Source organism: Protopterus annectens, chromosome 3.part0 (genome assembly GCF_019279795.1).
Source record: "Protopterus annectens isolate FY-2018-M chromosome 3.part0, PAN1.0, whole genome shotgun sequence".
Lineage (NCBI taxonomy): Eukaryota > Metazoa > Chordata > Ceratodontiformes > Protopteridae > Protopterus > Protopterus annectens.
The window spans coordinates 383,172,700-383,194,161 of NC_056731.1; the positions used below are offsets into that span (position 1 = coordinate 383,172,700).

The 21,462-nt window shown below is 38.7% G+C and overlaps 1 protein-coding gene across 1 annotated transcript in view; it reads left to right on the forward strand.

Moving 5' to 3' along the window:
• AMPH (amphiphysin) overlaps positions 1-21,462 on the forward strand; it is a 1,643,383-nt gene that overhangs the window by 1,500,120 nt on the left and 121,801 nt on the right. The window contains exons 19-20 of the mRNA XM_044064832.1: positions 4,154-4,228; positions 19,692-19,979. Of these exons, the coding sequence (XP_043920767.1) occupies positions 4,154-4,228; positions 19,692-19,979 (363 nt within the window). The remainder of the gene's footprint in view (positions 1-4,153; positions 4,229-19,691; positions 19,980-21,462) is intronic.

The window sequence follows — 21,462 nt, forward strand, 5'->3', positions numbered from 1 at the left end:
TAATATTTTTCTAGGGCTCTGCTGAGGTTTCGACACATATGACTTTAGAAGTTTAAATGGTAAACTGGGAAGAATTTCTGATACATTCTTGACAGTCTTAACATAGGTTGTGTAACAGAATACCAGTTCCCATCAATCACATTCATTAGGTATGATGAAGATTAGACTGAATGAATCGTTGGGTGAAAACAAATATAAATTTGCAGATCAGGAGACTGCTGTGTTTTTGGCCTGAGCAGACTGTGCATAGTAAGGCTACTTTGTGGGTGATGGACAGTTTCAGGACCACCACTTTTCCAAAGACACTGCTGTCTGCCACAGTCTGCTGAATCCAGACAAAGAACCGTTTTATCTGCCCTGTGTCGAAAAGCCTGATTACCTGATTTTACTGCAGTTTTCAATAAGTGGTCTTCTTATTTGATTGTTTATGAAATATAATTTCAGTGAAGTTGCATTTCATAAATTGACATGTACATGCATTATATACATTCAGTTTTAAATACTTGCACATACACATGTATACATTATACAGAAGCATACAGACTGCATTAAACATTTTTTTCCAACAAAAAAGTGAATTTATTTTAGAAAGTCTCATATTTGGGGATGGTGTTTGCTGGCATTTACTAGTTAACAGAGGTTAATATCTTCTCCCTTTCTTTTACATTCTATTTTTCTGTCCCTGCATTCTGTTAAGCAATTTTTTGTATTCCTCTGAACTTTACCTGCATAATATGAAGTATGTTTAGTCTATGTTAGAATGTTTTTTAGCACCTTTATTAAAATATTAGCAAGACACAGATAGACAGACATTAATAGAAAACAAACCATATTAATATATTTTCAATTTAAACACATTATACGTTACATGTTTTCCTTCTTTTCAACAACCTTATTTAAATCACTCAGTTCCTGCCTTCCCTTAATCCTCATACCTCATTCTCCTGAACAATTTTATGCATGCATTATTCCCACAAATTCCATTAATTTCTCTGTAACTTGCGCCTTCCTTTTTCTAAAGATCACTCTTCCAGTTCTTTTTATCTGTTTTACAATATTCAATATTTCAAACACAGTTGGTTAGATTTTTATTTCTATTTTCTAGTAATTGCTTTTTGGCAGCTGACAGAATTAAACTTGGTAAGGCCATACTAGGCAATTCAGATCATGTGTGTTAATGCAAACTAATCATTTCCTTAGATCAAGCCATAGCTTCTTAAATATTTCTGACAGAATACTCTGTAGGAAAGTTTTTAAATCTCATTATACTCCCAGTTATCAGTTTCTTCTCAAGTGCACCTCTAATATTTGCAGACCACCTGAGGTAAATTCTTTGAAGTCTAATTGGGGTTTAAAATACCTATTTAAATACTTCCAAGCAAAAGTCTTAAACCTTCTGGCATTTGTTGCATACTTGGGAGTAATACATATGTCCTCCCATTGTTCCCCTTTAAACTGCTTTTCCATTCTCTCTCTTCCGAATCTTTCCTAGCCTGCTCTGATTCTTATAGTTATCATGCAATATTGTATATGCCCTACTAATTATTTCCTTTTAACAGCAGCTTCTGCTTTATATTTAACCTAAAAGTAATACTAGAACAGGTCTTTCACTTATGATACCCCTATCCCTTTATCTTTGGCTGTAATATAATAACAGTCCCTGATAGGGAAAGCAGTCTTTAATCTGCAGCCCAAACTTCTTTTTGGACTCATCCCACTCCTCTACATTTCTCTCTCTAGTGATTTGCTCCTAATCTTGGCTGGTTTTCTCCAGTAAATTCCAGCCCCTTCACATGGGACCCAAATGATGGTGAACTATGCCTGGGCAGGGCAAAGCTAAAGGAAACTCTTGTGGAGGTCCATAGTGGTCCTGACATGCAAATCGGTCATCTGACCTGGGTATAGGGGCAAAAGAAAAATCAAGCAAATGATTAGAGGTCTTGGGGCTGAAACAATCTCAACCTATTCTAAAACTTTAAATGGTTAAGAAGCCCGACTCGCTGGCTTGGAGCTGGCATAGAATGCAAGAGTCCAGTGAGCCACCTTTGGTAAGCAGAACTGGAGTTGTGGGATGAACTGAATGTTGGGTTAAGGTGCCTGATACCGACGCTTATCAGACCCCATAAAATATTGAAAATATTTTGCACTCTGCTTTTGTATGCATGCAACAGTTAAAGTTCATTTGATTGACCATTACATGATTCCATGACATTTCCTCTTTCTTCATGCTTCTGCAACCCTTGAGTTAATATATTTAATTTCTGGGACTGTGGGGGCAGAGCTGCCATGCTGTGGGGACATGGTGGACAAAGCCCCATATGTAAAAGTTTTTTATTTTCTTTTGGTAATTGCAAATTGATTTACATTTGCAATTATTTTTTTTTTCATGATTTTAGTGGCAGCTAGTGGTAATCTCCAAGGAGTTTGTGAGATGGTTTGTGTTTCAATCAACCTCAGCAGCAATTACTTATTGTAAACCCTTACGTGTGTACATATATATATATATATATATATATATATATATATATATATATATATATATATATATATATATATATATATAAATGTGTGTGTATATATGTGTACATATATATCTATTTAAATATATATATATATATCTATATATATATATCTATATATATAACTGTGTGTATATATATATATATATATATATATATATATATATATATATATATATATATATATATATGGATTCACTTCAGAACATCAAATACCATAATGTTGAAATTCAAAACATTGAGACCAAAATCTTGAAAGTGCATTACACTGAAACTTGAAAACATTGAATCCCATAACATTGAAAAAACATAGGAAACCAACATTTAATATATTCCACCACAGCAACATACAAAAACAAAAAAAAAAAAAAACTATATTAAACTTCTCCAAATATAAGCAGGGGGGACAAGCCCCTCCACACCCCCTGCTACTTAAATATATACAAGATCTCACTACACAGAACAAAATGGCAACCATACCATTCCAGGCTTCTTGACTGCCTATTTAAATTGTAGAAAACTATCCTCAAAAATTCTCTTAAAAACACTACTTCACTGCTAAAACATTACACATTACTATATATCTCTCCGATACTTACCAGAGTTTCACAGGTAACCTCAGTCATATTCCCTTCTTACTTACTATACTACAACATAACAAATCTTAAAGTCACAGCAACTAAGCTGCTCATCATAACAGTGTTTTCACAGTGGATTCAACATTGTAACATTAATTTTGTTCTGTGTAGTGTGATCTCGGAGTTGATATATTTAAGTAGTAGGGGGTGTGGGGGGTGCAGGAGGGCTTGCAGGGTTCAGATATTGCCTTACAACACAAATAATTTATGACAGTGATAGTGTATCTATTATAATATTCCTCAGCCAACTACATAGTAATGACTTGTCTGGTTGCATAGTGCAGCTTAGCAACTTGTATCCTCCATTTGTTACCGTTTATGTGGACTACACATATTCACTAACTGTTCCCTTATACAGACAAATAGTTGTGCCTCATAGTTTTCATTAAGTCATATTACACTAAGGTTTGTATTTAGTATATCAACTGCTGAAAAATGTCAGTAAATATTACTCCACAAAGTCTTTTACAACTACTGATTTGGGACCTAATAGCCTCAAAGCTTGATTTCTTTGTCATGCTCAATTTTCCTTTAGCATTTGCAGAAAATAAATGTGTGAACTCTGCCTGTGTTATTGTGGGTTTTATGGATTATGTGACAAAGGTGAACTATCAGTCCTTCAAACTGCCTGTCAATGATTGAGCGAATGTGTGTGTGTGTGTGTGTGTGTGTGTGTGTGTGTGTGTGTGTGTGTGTGTGTGTGTGTGTGTGTGTGTGTGTGTTCATTTGTGTGTGCATTTATATGTCTGTGTGTGTATATCTGCTTGTCTGTGACTGGATAATGAGTGAATACCTGGGAAAAGCCTGGTTCTGTCCCCCACAGCAATAAACTATATTATGTAGAAATCAGGAATGAATGCATGAAAGCTTGTTTTTTTCCTTAGGTATATTCCCATTGCCAGAGCACCAGAATAAGTATTAAAATCTGTATAGTATTATTAAAGCTGCAAAACATATCCTGCTATGTATTTCATGTAGATTCTTTCTTATTGAAAGCTGCAGGCATCAGAACTGGAAACAGAGAGCATTGAACAACCTGAACCATCCACAGAAGAAATACAACCACAACAGGTAACATTTAATATATGTGTTTGTTTTTAGCATATTTATGTTGCAGAGGAGGCACTGGGAGAAAAGTACTCCAAGTTTGATAGAGAAAGGAAAAGCTCACAGCTTTTGTTGTATTAAGTTAACGCATTTATAATTCATCTATATATTTCTCAGCTTTCTGGCAAGACATTTGGAATTTTATAGTAGTTTGCAGAATTTTTTAAACTTTCAGCACTGTGTTACATAATATACTTCTTTATTAGCTGATCTCATTTGATTTTTTTAATTGGATTAATAGTTTTTTATTTTTTTATGAAAACAGTCAGCGTATGGACTATGGGCTCAAAAATGGTATCAGACTGGCTGCAATTTTGAAAATGGTGAGGCTGGATCTTACCACAAAAATCAGCTATAGCGCGCCATATTGAAGTCCATACAGCTTTGAGAGTGCTGGGGATGGTTTGCGTGAGACTGCATTTTGATAGGCAGGTGTAATTGAGTAACCAAACACCTTAAATGAATGGGAATGTATTTCAGTGATTGGACAAAGCTAAAACATAGAGACATATTCTTCATTTACTGCAAATGCAGCCTTTGTAAGCTATTTACCTCAGAATTTCCTTCCATGCAAAAGTAAATATAACTCTTACTGGATTAATATCAAACATTTATGTAACCAAGTTAAAAGTACACCAATTCCATGGCCATTTTGTTTTATTTTTAAGAAAAAAATCACAATTACAGCATTGTATATTACAGGGATGTTGTCCCCATAACATTCCATTTTTATTAGTAGGTGAATTTAGTGGTGGGGGTACATTTCTGTCTCAGTTAAATTAATTTATGTGATCAAACAGCTATGGCAATAATGACTCCTTTTTTGAAAACATTTTGCTGCATACAAGACAATGCAAGAAAATGCCAAAAATAAAACTGCTGAAATTATTAAATTGTAAAATCAGATGGGGTGGATTGGAGGGTGACAGCCTTCTGATATGTGCAGTACATTCATTGATTAATTGATTATGAAAAGTTGTGTTTAGTACTTGCGTAATAAACTTATAAACTCTGGGTCCTTAACCGGCAGTTTGGCATATGAATTATTTTTCTCTTGGCATATGAAATATTTTTTTCTGAATCTTTTACTGATTTTTAAGGATGAGTGTTTGCAGGCTCGCTTGATTATTAGAATGTCTTTTTCTGCTTTTACTTGTTTTCCCACAGTGGATTAAGAATAAATACTACTATCTTTTGTTTTTTTGTTTTGCTTTTTAGAGGTAATTGTATCTCTAGACAATCAAATCACCATTGCAGGATTTAAAATACAGAACTATTTTGGTTAAGAAACAAACACACACACACACACACACACACACACACACACACACACACACACACACTTACACGCATGCACACGTACACACACGTGTGCACACATATACACAGACAGGAAAATTATTGCATCTGGAAGGAAAAAGAAAGCAATGAGACATCTTTTTCTTTGTTACTCCTTAGGAAAAGTGATTTTTATTAAAGCTAAAAAAGAGACTTTATTAATGAATAATTGATTTCACTGCTGTTGTTATGGTAAAAATTGATTCAGAGGAAGGTTTTGTTGTTGTGCATTATGTGGAGCACAGATCTTTAAAAAGCAATCAGTAAACTTTGTGGGTGGATCAGAAATAAATAGCTTACTGTGTTTTGCAAAATAGCATGGTAATTAACAACTCAGAGGGGAGAAATTTAGAGCAACATGTAGCATGATCATGATAGCAGGAAACTAGTGTAGTATGTCTCACATGAAACTGATCTCATACAGACATGCTAATAAATGTCAACATGCTAATGAGTGCCACCTTGTATGCAACTGATAAAATCAAACATGGTGGCATGATGTAGAAATGTATAAAATGTACTTATTTAGCTATGGTTACTAGCTTATCTTGGCACCGTCATTTCTTGGTGAATTGGTGTATCTCTCATGCAAGTATAACAGCTGTAGCATTTGTTTTAATTGGGAAACAAATATCAGTGGTCACATTGGAAGCCAGTGTCTGTAATGTTGCCCATCACAGCCACCTTCCACATCGCACAAGACTCCATCAGTGTCTGACAGATCATCAGCTCTGTGATGGCTACTATGTGGACATAGACATGTGAGAGTCAGTAGACATGTGCCATCCTCACATCACATTGGATCAAGAGGGATGGGTAGACTGAATGTTCCAGTGGACTGGAATCTTTGTGCAGCATTAATTGTACTCCCTATTAGGACTTTTCATCATCCAACTGGGGAAATTCTATGAGTTTCACAGGCATCATGAATCCTACACCTGTTCCCAGACATGCGTCTGATGCATGTGGAGAAGCATATTTGGCTTCTACATACAGAGGAGTGAACCACCGCAATGTGTACTTTCTGATGTGCAACCCATTTCCTGGAGGCCACTGACCACACTTGCATTCCTCTGAAGGCCCCATTAGCTCCACATGACATCTGATATAGCAAACAGAAGGCCATCCACTCTATCAGCTGCCAGGTGGTGTGCAGTACACAGGGTATTTTATACAGTGGGTCTGTGTACCATCCAAGCAGTTCTCATGATTCCCACATCTGGCACCTGAGCAGTCTTTACCAGCAGTTCTTGTCAAGGGACCTTGTACAGACTCATCTAATGGGTAGATGCATGAACTGCTAACAACAAGGGCAATGAAGATCCCGTCAAAAAAATAAGCTACCCAGGTAGAATCACAACATCAATAGGCTGTATAACAGAAGGAAGAAAATCATGGAAAAAATTAGCAGCTGCGGTACAAAGCAGAATAGAATCACTATCATCAAACTAAATGAAAAATTCAGAGGAGAAATAAAGTCTACCAAACCAAATTTGTGGTAAAACTGAAAGCCATAAGGGATTCTTTATCTATGTCTGCAACCTCAAACACAATACACAATTGTGCGCAGACCTCATTGTTAATGGAGCCACCTATACTGAGCTAGAAGATATAGCAAACCTACCAACTGATAAATTCAGCTCCTGCTTTACCCCCCCCCACCCCCTCTTCTTTAACCTTCCCTCAGGAAATACCATCAAATATAGCCCCTCTACTGTCACTAGTGAACAAGTCCTTAAAGCTCTAAGACCAGGAACACTGCATCAATTAGCTCAGACAATATCCCAAGATGCCTTCTAAATAGCATGAAACATGACCTATCGGGCTCTCTGGATTTACTTTTTAACTGTAGACTCCAAACAGGCTTATTGACTCATGAATGGAGAACAGGAGCAGTCATCCTTCTGCACAAATTTGGGACATCTACAGACTGTGAAACTACAGACCAATAGTCTCACATACAAGGCCATGGAAAGAATTAGCACGGAAATGATCAATAATGACATAGGAAACCTCCAGACACTGGACCCAAACCAGTTTGGTTTTATCAAGGGCAGGTTGTGCCTACTCACCTGATGGACTTCTTTGAGAAGGTCACCAAAGCAATGGATGAAGACAAAATAGTTCACACTGCCTACCTTGACCTGGACAAGGCATTTGACATAATACCTCATTTGAGCATTGTTGACAAACTCAAAAGGTTAGTTACAAACTTTTATCTCACCCAGTTGATAGCCAGCTGGCTCACAGACAGGACTCAGGAAGTTAGAACTTGGGAGTCCACCTTTGCAAAGAGGCTAGTCACAAGTGGAGTCCTCAGGGATCAGTCCTGGGACTGCTCCTTTTTGGCATTTACTTATCTGAAGTCAAGACCAATGTCAATGGCACATGGCTAACTACATTTGCAGATGATTGCAGATTAGGAGCTGTCATTGAATCCCCCACAGACACAAATGTCTTCCAGGAAGGTATGACACAGACAAATAACAGGTGTCAGATTCATGGACTTAAACTAAATGTCAATCAGTGCATAACAGTATCCTTTGGAAGTCATCCACCTATCATTGAGTACAATGCCCCCTTTGGTATGTACCTAACCTGGCATATCCAACAATTGCAACATCCACAGATTATCCTCACTAAAGGAATAGAGGTAGTAAGTAACATGTCTTATGCAGACCGCCTCAAGGGCCTATCCCTGTATTCTGCCTCCTACAGGGTATTGAGGTGGGTTCTAAGCCGGGCATATAAGGCGTTGTCAGACTCCACTTTGATGGACCTCCTGCATTTCTGCAAAACAAACAGCACCATAATTGCCATTCTAAAATCTTAAATCTTGTCTATGATATAAATAGGACCTGCTAGAGACAATGTATCCCAGAGAATACCCCTTCTCTGGAAAAAGCTCCCTATCCATGTGAAACAGAGTTCCTTCCTAACCCAAAGTCAAGTGTATTTTGGACAGTTGGATGGGGAACAGGAAATTCATCCCTAGTTTGGCACCTATGTCTCTAATGGACAAAAGTGATAGTAAATGGTTCATCTCCCAGGCCCCTGCTTACACTTATCAAGGGTACCAAGAACTTGTCTGAGATTTGGGATGCGTGGCTAGGTTAAAAAGGCTCTTGTGATCATTATCCTAGTAAACACCTCCTATGAACTATATGTAGCAGACCACTCATGCTGGTGTCTGCTATGGTATAATATAGATAATGTCAGCAGCACAAAAGCTACTTGAGCCCCAAGCATGGAAACTGCTGTCTCACAGCCAGGGGCTTTAGTGCCTTGTGACTCAAGTAAGCTGCTGCTTGCACTCTAACTTGAATATGAGTTTAGGAAAGCAGCTGTGGGGAAGGAGAAGGAAGGAGGGACATTTTAGGTTTAGGGAGCAGGCGGAAAGGGGGTTCTCCATTTAGAATGTAGGAGACATTGAGAGAGTAAAAAGAAAGCATTAGGGTTAGAGAGTGGGAAAGATCTTTAGGTTTAGGGAGCAGGAAGGGAGTTTTAGGTTAAGGAAGTGGGAAAGAGTATTAAGGTTAGTGGTCGGGTAGGGGGGGGCTTAGGGTTAGGAATTGCTGGAGCCATGTCAGACTCCAAACCAGTTACAAGTGGCGTCCCACAAGGCTCAGTCCTGGGACCTCTCTTGTTCGGTATATATTTCTCGGAGGTACAAGCCAACATGGAAGGACTGTGGCTGACCAAGTTCGCAGAGAAATGCAAACTGGGCGCCATAATCGACTTTCCAGCCGACACAAGCATCCTCCAAAATGGCCTCATGGAAACAGACAACTGGTGCCAGAGCCATGGCCTCAAGCTAAACGTCAAAAAGTGTATAGTCATCCCCTTTGGCAAAAACAAAGTGCCCACAAATTACCACATAGGTGGTAATCCATTAAGTACAGAAGAAGTAATTAGGGACCTGGGGACCCAAGTTGATAGCAATCTCTCATTTGACAACCACGTGGCCAAAGTGGTTAGAAAAACATTTTATATAGCCCACCTAATCATGAAGGGATTCACATCTAGATCAGGGGAGGTCATCGTGCCTCTTTACTCATCCCTCATCAGGCCCATAATTGAGTACAATGCCCCTTTTGGGATGTACCTTACCAGACACCTGCAGCAACTGGAAAGAACCCAAAAGTACCTCACCAAGAGGATCAAAAGGCTCAAACAGATGCCATATGCTGCCCGGTTAAAGAAACTCCAGCTCTACTCAGTGGCATACCGCCTGCTCAGAGGCGAGCTGTGCCTGAAGTATAAAGCCAAGTCCAACCCGGAATTAATGGGCATGCTGCACCTCAGAAAATCCAAATCTCATCGAGCTACGCACGCGAGAGACTTGAACCTCAGCACTGAAATAAATAGGACATGCTGGAGGGACAGATTCATAACCCAGAGGCTCCCTTCACTCTGGAATAAAATCCCAGTCCAGGTTAGGCAGAGTCCCTCATTGACTCTCTTCAAGAGGACTCTTGATGAGTGGATGGGAGATCGTAGGTTTACCCCGGGTATCACTTCTGTGTCACTGTTAGACAGAGGCACAGTATACTAACCTCGAAAAAGGGCATAGCAAAATTCATTTAAAATGGGTGGCGAAAGCCAGACACACTCTGGCTAGGCTTATAAAGGCCCTAGGGCAGATAGCCTAGTATGAACCTATGAACCTATGAAAAAGGGGATCTTTGGGTTAGAGACTGGGAGGGGGGCTAGGTTTAGAGAATGGAAATGGAGTTTTTTGGTAGTGTTAGGGTTCTGATAGGCCTATGGGATCTAAGTAGTTGCAGGAGATCAAGTTAGTTTGTGTTCAAGCACTTGCCTATTTAAGCATGTGGCAACAAGCAAGTGTATCACAAGCATATAGCATGCAGGCATTTGTAGAAAACCCACTAATGCCAGTACTACAGTGTTTAATCAGTTCTATTCCAGCTCACAGGGCCCTGTCTGGCTCATGCAGGAACACTGAGATCATTTAAGGTGTGTATGGCTATGGAGCCCAGCCATGCTAGAGAAGATTTACAATGTGCTAATGACCATGATTGTCATGTTATCCAGCTGCCCACTATGGCCCTGGTTGGGCATGTCATAGTTGTCTGTGGAACATGGACATGCAACTGTTGCCTTTCCTCATGCTACTGACTGTATGCATCTTACTGCCATAGATGGATGTGGAGTTGCTCTGCTGTCTGTCAGCGCCCTGGATCAACTAATCCATAGTCCCACCAGGGGCTCCAATATCCTAGACCTGGTCATTACCAACATGGGAAATCAATGCTCCATACCTATAATCACCCCCTCATTAGTCAGGTCTGACCATAAGCTAATCACCCTTAACATCCACATCCCACCCCACCCCCAGTAAAGAAACTACCATAAAAGACTTCTCCAAAGCCAACTTCATGCTACTCAAGTCAGAAGTGACAAACTTCATGACACCCATGCAGACGGGAACTGAAAGTTCAACTGCTGAATCCTACACTAAGGCACTGTACGAGCACATCCACTCATGCATGAATCGTGCCATCCCAAATAGAACCAAAATGCTCTCATCCAAAAAAGGAAGCCAATCTGGTGGTCCCCTGCCATAAACAAACTTTACAACAAAAGGAAGAAACTTTTGGAGAAAAGAGGAAAATCCCAGGATGCAAAAAACTCCCTTACTAGCCTCAGTAAGAAACTGAGATGCCTCATAAAATCCTCCAAAGCTAGTTACGAAAATAAAATTGCCAAAGATTCCAAAGACAACCACAAAGCATTCTATAACTATGTCAAGAATCTAAATGGCAATGCTCAGATCTGCTCTGAGCTAAAACAGAATGGCATTAAATATACTGATCCGAAGGATATTGCCAGCATCATGGCAGATTGATTCAGTGCCAACTTCACCCCCCTCTCACCCCCTAAATGACCCATCTCAATACTGGAAGATTGCCAAATTCCAGTAATAACGGCCACACAGGTACAAAACACACTCTCTAAAGCCAAGAATACAGCATCCATGGGACCAGATGACATCCCGGGCTGTGTACTACATGAACTACAATATGAACTGGCACCTCACCTAAGTGTCATGTTTAATCATAGCCTCACCTCAGGTTTCGTGCCCACTGAGTGGCGCAGAGCTACAGTTATCCCAATCCACAAGGGGGGATCCACCTTGGATCCCGGAAACTACTGTCCCATCAGTCTGACAAGCCTTAACTGCAAGGCCATGGAGCGTATTATCATGGAACATATAAACAAAGACAATGGCAACATTCACACACTGGACCCCACCCAGTTTGGGTTTGGGAAGGGCCGATCTTGTCTCCTGAACCTGATTGACTTCTTTGAATCAGTTTACAGAGCCATTGACAAGGGTAAGGTGGTCCACACAGCCTATCTAGACCTTGCCAAGGCCTTTGACACCATCCCCCACTCTGGAATCATAGATAAACTTACTAAGTTGGGCATTAATCCCTATGTCACCCAATGGGTTGCTAAATGGCTTACTGATAGAACCCACACTGTAAAAGTAGCTGACTCCAAATCCAGCTCCAGACAAGTGACAAGTGGAGTACCTCAGGGTTCAGTCCTGGGGCCACTCTTGTTTGGCATCTACTTCTCTGAAGTACAGGTCAACACTAAGGGACTCTGGCTAACAAAGTTTGCAGATGACTGCAAACTGGGAGCCATTACTGAATCCCCAAATGATGTGGATACTCTACAAAAGGGCCTTACAGAAACATATGCTTGGTGCCAGAGCCATGGGCTCAAGCTCAATGCCAAGAAATGTATTGTTATCCCCTTAGGGAAAAAACATGTATCCATGAATTACCATATAGGTGGCAGTACACTAAACACAGAAAGTGTGATAAGAGACTTAGGGACACAGGTGGACAGTGGTCTCACCTTCGATAACCACATCGCCACAACAGTCAGGAAATCCTTCTATGTGGCACACCTCATCACGAAGGGCTTTTCATCCAGAAAAAAGGAGGTCATTGTCCCACTGTACTCATCCCTCATTAGACCCATTATAGAATACAAAGTGAAAACAATAGTAGGAGACACCAACACGATATATAAGTTCCTCTGTTATAAAAATCCAAACTTGAAACAGCTTACAAATCGAAACTCACTTTAATGGACAAAGAATAAGCGCTTTCGCATAGTACAAAGTTACGCTTCATCAGATAAAAATCACAAAAAATAGTACAAGCTTAAATACTGTCCGTTTTGGCGGGATAGTTAACTAATGAAACAATAATTGAATGATTAACAAGTATTACAATCTTGATGCCTGTTGACCAGTAGTGGTTGCTAAAACAATCGGCCCTAAATATTGCAGCACAACCACAACAAAAATAGGTGGTAGAATACATGTATAGAAAAAATATATACATATAACATCAATATACGAGTCCTATACATATTGCAAGGTTTCATAGCATATTCTTCCAACAAGCATGGACCCCATAGTCATGTCAACTAAGTAGAAAACATGTATACAAAGCAGCAAGCTTCAGATGTAAGGGAAATGAAACCAGGAGACAAGTATAAAGCTAATATAATATTCTTACACCAACAAGACGCATCCGGAAGTAAATATAATCACATAAAATGTATCCCACAAAATGCCCTAATGATCCGGTTAAGATAAAAAATATTTACACAAACCTAAACAAGGAAAGCCAGACTGGCAACGCCAAAGTATACGGCTCAATGTAAATACTCCGGTTACCTACAAATCCATTGAAATAACGAACATAATATGACAAATAAAAAAGTACATCCGAATGAAACATTATGAAAATGTAGCTTCATCGTAGCACTTTAATGTTCAAAAATAAGTAGCAGCAAACACAAAAATTCCATCGAAAAGATTCCATTAAAAAAGTATGCCCAAAATTTTTTCTATACGCGACAAGACTGTAAGCAATTATCAAAAGCGTAAAAAACACAGAGAAACCTGTCTTATAAACAAATCAAGCATACCTGTTGTCAAGTTCTGGAAAACCCACATATGTTCCATCCCGACTAGAAACTGACTGCTAGAATAAAACAATTGGACAAAGTAAACCATCCAAAGATAGATTAACCCCATTAGGCAACAAAAGCGCAGTAAACACCAAACATGAAGTCGTCAGTAAACAGACCGCTTGAATGACGAATGTAACGCCTTAGGTCACATGATAACTCTATAAAACAAGAAGATAGACGGAACTTACCGTCAAACAACAATAGATTCTCCTTTAAATCTAACAGTGTGACTGAATGTTACATTAGTCAACATATTACATAAAATAACTTGAGAATGAACCCAAGTAAACAAATAAATAAGTACATCTACCAAACAAACACTTGAAACCAAATGAGTTAAAAAGAGGAATCTAATAAATACTAAGTCTACTACTAAGAAATGAGAAATGCATATAAAAATATATCTATACTCAAGGATAATAAATTTCTTGTAATATTCATAAAACATCACTATGAATACACGGAACAGATAATAATATGTATCAAAAATAACATAGAACTGGAATGTAATATGGACATAACTATGTAGTTCCGAGGAGATAAAACAGAACTGGGCTGAAAACAATGGTTAAATTCATATTCAGCAATAGGATAAGTAGAACAACAAATTCAAGAACTAAAAAATATACTAAGTTAGGCTAAATTCACAACTACTATAGATGTCACTTCCTATCCAACAATATTGGCTTAATGGATATAACTCCATTCAGCCCAGGGGGTATGTGAGCTGCCAGCCTTAGAATCCAAACAAGCTCAGCTTTCGCTAAACTATTATCATTATCTCCCCCTCTCATATTCTTAGGTAGTATTTGCAGTACCCTGAACATAAAGGAGTGTGTATCATACTCCTTCACATGTCTAGCCAGAGCATTAGTATCATCTTGCCTACGGATGCTATAAAGGTGATCATAAACACGATCCCTCAGCCTCCTCTTGGTCAGGCCCACATAGAATGCAGTACATAAAGTGCACGTAGCCAAATAGACCACATTTCTAGTGTTACAGTCAGCATAAAAATGAGGTTGAAAAGTGCTGGCCATAGAGGGATGTTGAAAGATTTGTGTTTTAGTAATACTAGTACACCTATTACATTGGTGGCACGGATATGTGCCTGTAGTCACCACTTCCCCAAGTACCAATGTGTTACTAGCTCTAATATTGGTCACATGTTGATCATTACACAACAAAAGTTTGAGGTTGTCACTGTTTCTATAGCAAAACCTGGATAATGTCCCTGATTTGTTTGTTTATAACTAAAACATTCCAGTTCTTCTTTATTACATTTCTTAACCTTTCAATATCGCTAGTGTATTTAGTAACATAGTTCACCATTGAACCATAATATCTAGGTTCATAAAATTTCTTGTATTTACATCCATCTAAAACTGCAGAGTCATGTGAACTTGCAGGTTCTGCTTCACCCAGAACTTCGTACCTTATTTTCCTAACCATAGCTAGATCATAGCCCCTTTTCAAGAAAAGATGCTCCATCAAATCTGCCTGTCGCAATAATTCTTGCTCTTCGTAACAAAGTCTAACAATTCTAGTGAACTGACTTCTAACGATACCTTGAAAAGTGTGTCTGGGGTGCATGCTGTCATAAGTTAAAATTGCATTCTTCCATACCGATTTTCTATACAGGGTAGGTATAATACTCCCTTCATTTGTCAACCTAAGTGTAACATCTAAAAAATGAACTTGTTCAAAAGAATGTTCTTTAGTGAACTTAAGAAAATCAGTAGTTGATCCCAAATACTCCAAAAACCTGTCAAAATCCTCGATGGTACCTTCCCATACAATAAGTATGTCATCCACAAACCGTTTATAAAACTTTATGGACTTGGATGATGTGTGAGGAAATAGAAACAGTTGTTCCCACCAATAGCCCATGTTTGTAAAAAATACCTATCGCCAAACAGGAAGACATTGTTGTTTAATATAATGTCTAGTAGTTGGCAGACAAGAATAACTCTATCATTAGAGAAAGTTGTCAATTTATGCAGGAGTTCCCTAACATATTCTACCCCTATGTCATTAGGGATAGAAGTGAACAGTTTCTCAACATCCATGGTTATGAGAAAGTATTGTTTATTCTCAATATCTAGATATAAACCTTTTATATCTTCTAACAGTTGGTATGTGTCCTTTAAAATGGTGGAACAACTGTCAACTACAGGTCGTAAAATACTCTCCAAAAAAGCTGATACTCTGGAGGTTATCCAGCCTTCACCTGACACTATCGGTCGCATAGGTATAGGCCAGACTTGTTTATGGATTTTGGGTAGCCCCTTCAATACAGGTACAACAGGATGAATCTTGGAAAAGTACTCATATAGCTCTACACTAATCTGTCTACAAAGTAGAAGATCATACAGGGTATCATTCACTGTTTGTATAATACTGTGTACCTCTCTGCTAGATATATTCTTGTAAGTCAAGTCATCCGATAGCATAATAGTCATACATTTTATATACTCATCGGTATCTAAAACAACAACCCCCCCCCCCTTTATCTGCAGGTTTGACTACCAGCATATTATTGGACTTCAAGTCAGTCAGTGCTTGATGTTCCTGTTTAGTAAGATTGTGAAATCTTCCTTTCTTACAGTGGGTTTGTGAGAAAAGTTCATAATAATCGTTCTCACAAAGGTCCAGAAAACATTGGAACAAAGGTGCTCTTATTCCTGAAAGGTGTGGGTAAATCAGTCACTGTGGTAGACTCATTGTTATTGCAAAAAAATAGTTTAAGGCATAAACTACGACAGAAAAGCCTAAGATCAATAAGAGTCTCTACCAGGGTTGAGGAGGCCGCTGGAATGAAATTTAGTCCTCTGTCAAGAAGACTGTGTGTATGTACATCCAAGCAAACACTAGAATAATTGAACACCAAGGAAGTCAATACCTCGTTCTCCTGTTCAATACATTCCTTTCTTCTGAGGACTTCCTCTGCTGTAAATTTCTTTTGAAAGGGTAAAAAAAGGGGGGCAATATTTGCAGGTGCAGCGTTAGTGTTCTTGGGTATGGCTCCAGGATCACGATGCCCAAAGAGTGCTTCCTGATTCGGAGGAGGTGTATCAATAGGGGGCAATTCAATAGGATCCAAACTATTAATTCTAGTTGACGACACTTCAGCCTGATTAGATAAACGAAAACTTGTGGAAGTTAGTGCTGAACTGGGTGTCACATTCATGACCTCACTGGTACTAGTATTGGCTGGTTGGTTGTGAGATGATACTGGTGCCATTTGTCGGTTAACCTGGGACCTTGGCCATACAAAGACATGGCCATTTTGAAAATCTTGGAAGTCCCTTCTCAGCTTACGTTGCTTAGTTTTCCCAAGCCTATCACTGAACGACTTTACTTGGGAAAAAATAAAACACAATTTCTCATGACAATAATCAGAATGGAAACATTCAGTAAGTTTCTGATAAAGTGTATCGGTTTTAGTGCGAAGATCTGTCTCCAGTGGTAGAAAGTACCTAAGTAGCAATTTCACATAGTCAAAACCCAAATTAATATTTAGGTCCTGCCATTGTTTGAGTAAAGAAGGATGTGAATCCCCATACGTAGGCATGCAGAAGACCCGCATGCCTCTGGGGACCACCTTGTGAAACAAGCAGGCTTCAAGATGTAATCTCTGCCAACGATACCTATGTAACTGATATGGATTATCTTCCAGCATGGGCTCAAGCTCAATGCCAAGAAATGTATTGTTATCCCCTTAGGGAAAAAACATGTATCCATGAATTACCATATAGGTGGCAGTACACTAAACACAGAAAGTGTGATAAGAGACTTAGGGACACAGGTGGACAGTGGTCTCACCTTCGATAACCACATCGCCACAACAGTCAGGAAATCCTTCTATGTGGCACACCTCATCACGAAGGGATTTTCATCCAGAAAAAAGGAGGTCATTGTCCCACTGTACTCATCCCTCATTAGACCCATTATAGAATACAATGCCCCATTTGGTATGTACCTCTCAAGACATCTGCAACAACTGGAAAGGCCTCAGAAATACCTCACTAAAAGAATCACAGGCTTAAAGCAGATGCCCTAAGTTGACCGCCTTAAAAAACTCCAGCTATACTCTGTCACATATCGTCTACTCAGAGGCGATCTTTGCTTAACATACAAGGCCATGTCAAACCCAGAGCTGTTGGACATGCTACACTTAAAGAAATCCCAATCCCTCAGAGCTACACGCTCCAGGGATCTAAACCTTGTCATCACAATAAACAAAACATGCTGGAGGGATAGGTTCCTGACCCAGAGACTCCCCAGACTCTGGAATAGATTGCCCATACATGTCAAGCAGAGTGCCTCTTTGGACCTCTTCAAGAGAAACCTTGACGATTGGATGGGAGAAATGAAATTCACCCCAGGGATCACGTCAGTCGCCCTGCTAGACAGGGGTCCAGGAAAGTAAATAATGTGGGAAGAAATAGCCAGGGAATTGTTATGGCTAGGCTTGTATAGGCCCTAGGGCTGATAGCCTAGTACCAACCTATGAACCTATGAACCTATGAACATGGTGTCTGTAGCATGTGACAATACACTTCACTTATCATTGTTATACTTGGACTTGACCTGAAAAGTAGATTTGGCCTCAGAAGGGTCTGTCTCTAGCAGAGCAAAATCTTAATATCTCATTTTATTTTCCATTGATATTGCTCACCTGGTGCATCTCCCTTGATGATAATCTCTTAACGATTCTCTAAATCATATTATTGCATTTGCTTTTTATACAGTAAAAGCCCATTGCTGGAAAATCTTAAAACTCTGTAGAAAGCTCCTACAAGCATGGATCCAGTTCAGCAAATGCTGCATGCAGATAATTAATGCATGTGCTTCTTTTCTTCACTGGACCACACTACATCCATTCTGCATCCATACGGATTCTCCTGGTGCTCCTAGCTTGTGTAATACAGTTCAGTTTGTTTCCTGGGGAAGCTCAAGCAGTTGCTACACTTTTAAGTTTTAAAAGTGCTCTTCAAGGGACATTTGAAAACACAGTCATATTTCTTAGCCTGCATATGGATATTGTTATTAAAAATCTTTCTATCAATGGTTTGCAGTATATTGTTAACAGGCATGCTTGTTCTGTTCTAAAAGTAAAGGAATAAGTGGAAATTAACAACAGGTCAGTGGTCACTGTGTTATATACTGGTGTCAAAATATGAAGGGTGAGAAACATTTTTGAACTGTATTTATTTATTATTAACAAAATTTGTTCTTAATAGTATTTGAACAAGAAACTAAATACTGGTTTGCTGTTTGAAGACATTTAGCAGGTTGTATTTCCTTCTTCTATGTGTAGAATGGTGACATGTTTCTGATTCAGGCCCTAACTGATTTTCCATTAAAACCCAGTCAGTAGTGTCACTGTAGTACCATACAGTTATGTAAACATGGTGTTGTTTAGTCAGTTTAAATATCTTTCTTTAACCTATTCATGTACGTTTACAGTTTGCATCTCTACAGTATCTTTCATCTAAATCTCTAAGAAATTACTAGAAAGATTATTCCTAATGGCCTTCTAATACATTTTCTGGTTAGGGTGCATTCTGTGTAAAACCTGTGCCCGCTTGGATTTTTTCATGAGTCCCCCTTTTTCCTTCCAGGTCCAACAGATATTTTGCTAGATGAGCTGTGTGTGTGTGTGTGTGTGTGTGTGTGTGTGTGTGTGTGTGTGTGTGTGTGTGTGTGTGTGTGTGTGTGTGTGAGTGTGTGTGTCCTGTGTTGCACTGGTGTCCTGTACATGTTTGTCTGATTGTCTGACACCTAGTACTTGCCAAGACTGAGTCTGGCTCCCCTAAAATCCTGATCAGGGTAAACACGCAATGGAAGATGAAATTAGTGAATTTGCCCTAACAAAATGGATAGCCAACAGTTTCTATTAAAAAATGAATGGACTTAGAAAAAAACAGATACACACAAGAGCTGCAGAGGGATAATGTTAACGTTTGCCATTCTACGTTGTTTGACAAGTTATTTTAGGAAAAAGAAAACTATAACTTCTCCTTTATCTCCTTGTTTTTTTTTTTTTTTTTTACTTACTCAGGAAAAAGTCTGTGTTCCTTCAGTGGTCATTGAGCCAGCTTCAAATGATGACTATGAAGAGGAAGAGCATGAGCTGCATGAGGCTGATGTGAATGGCCTTGAACAACCCCAGGACACTGTAGCCCCAGTTATCACTGAGGCAGAGGCTGCAGATGTCCCACAGACACAGGATATGGTGGATGAAGGTACTCCAAAAATCACCAATGAAGAGACACCATCTGAGAAAACTGAGAATGAAATGACTGAGCCATCGGCACCTAAAGACATGCCACCTGGCTTTTGCTATAAGGTAAAAGGACACTGTCCATGAGAATGCAGCGCAATGTTATTTTGTTGGCATTACATATTAAGGAGTGGAAGCCATTCTTCATTGACTGGTCTGTTTCTCTCTATTTTACTTATAGAAGAGCTTTTCTGTATTTAATACAAGTCATATCAGGTTTGTGCATTCTGTACAACATTATATAAAAATCACAGTTTAGAGGGCAACTCCTAAATGCTGTATGTGATCTTACAGTGAATGTTTAGACCGCTGTATGTGCCACTGCACCTCTCACATTTGCAGCATGGGAATTTCCTATTCATATAGAGGACGTCAGTGCACACATGGAGGTTTCAGTGCGGTTGAAGGTCACATGTCAGAAAAGTAACCTATAAGAAAAGAGCAGGATCTCTGTGAAGTCAAGCTAAAATGAATCAACGCGCAATAATAAATTCATTCTGCACCAAAATGTATTATTACAATATTAAATCTTTAAATTACATTAAACAAAAAACTATAAAGCCTAAATAATTTTGGATACACAAGATTTGGCTAAAATCTGTATTGTTTAATAAAAACACACACATAGTAATTAGCTAGCTAAGATACAATGAATTTAACTGCTACCCAACCCCTTACTATGAAAATGAAAATTATTTCTTCAAAATTTTGGACCTCTCAGCAGAAATCAGTAACTACATATTTCAACTAGATATTTTTTAGAAAAAAAAGTTGTAATAAGCAATTAGATTTCCCAGAGTTCTGATGTAAAGTTTTCATAATAACCATCTAGATTTCTCAGACCTCAGATGTAAATTCTACACTAGTATATATTTATTATACTTTTCTGAAATGAAATGCTATTTCTTAACAGCAACCTAGAAAAAAATGCAGGGGCCATGTGTTATTTAATTTGTGTGTATATGTGTTGGCCGGTGGTAATTATGTGACTGTGACTCTGCGTTTGTCTGTGATGACTGGTATGAGATATTGCTTATGATTGCTGAATCAAATAAATTGATTTTTCAGAGAAAAGTAACCAAGTACTTACTTGGTAAAAGAAACAAAGAAGCTCTGCAACACTGGCAATACTGAAATTATTTATATAAAATTAAATATTCAAAAGCTGAATATTTTCTCTGTTTTTTACATAGTTAGTATTAATTTATGCTTTGCATCAGGGTAATGGATTACTTTTATTATGCCATACTGTTAAGGATTTTGTGCTGACTTAACAGTAATAATGCATTTGTACAGGTAATGTTTAAAGCCTTCTGACCCGAAAAAAAGGAGAAATCATTGAAAATCTACATGAGATGTCTGAGTATAGAATGACTTCATTACCATGTAAAATGCAAACAAGTGTTGTGTTATGTGGCCCTACACAGGGATGCAGAACTGTGCCCATTGTTTTGGCTCTGCACTAAACCAGCGAGGGCCATTATCTTCATGGTGCCAAAGTAAAGAAACTACAGCTAACCTGTATCGCATATCCTGATTGGCATTTGTA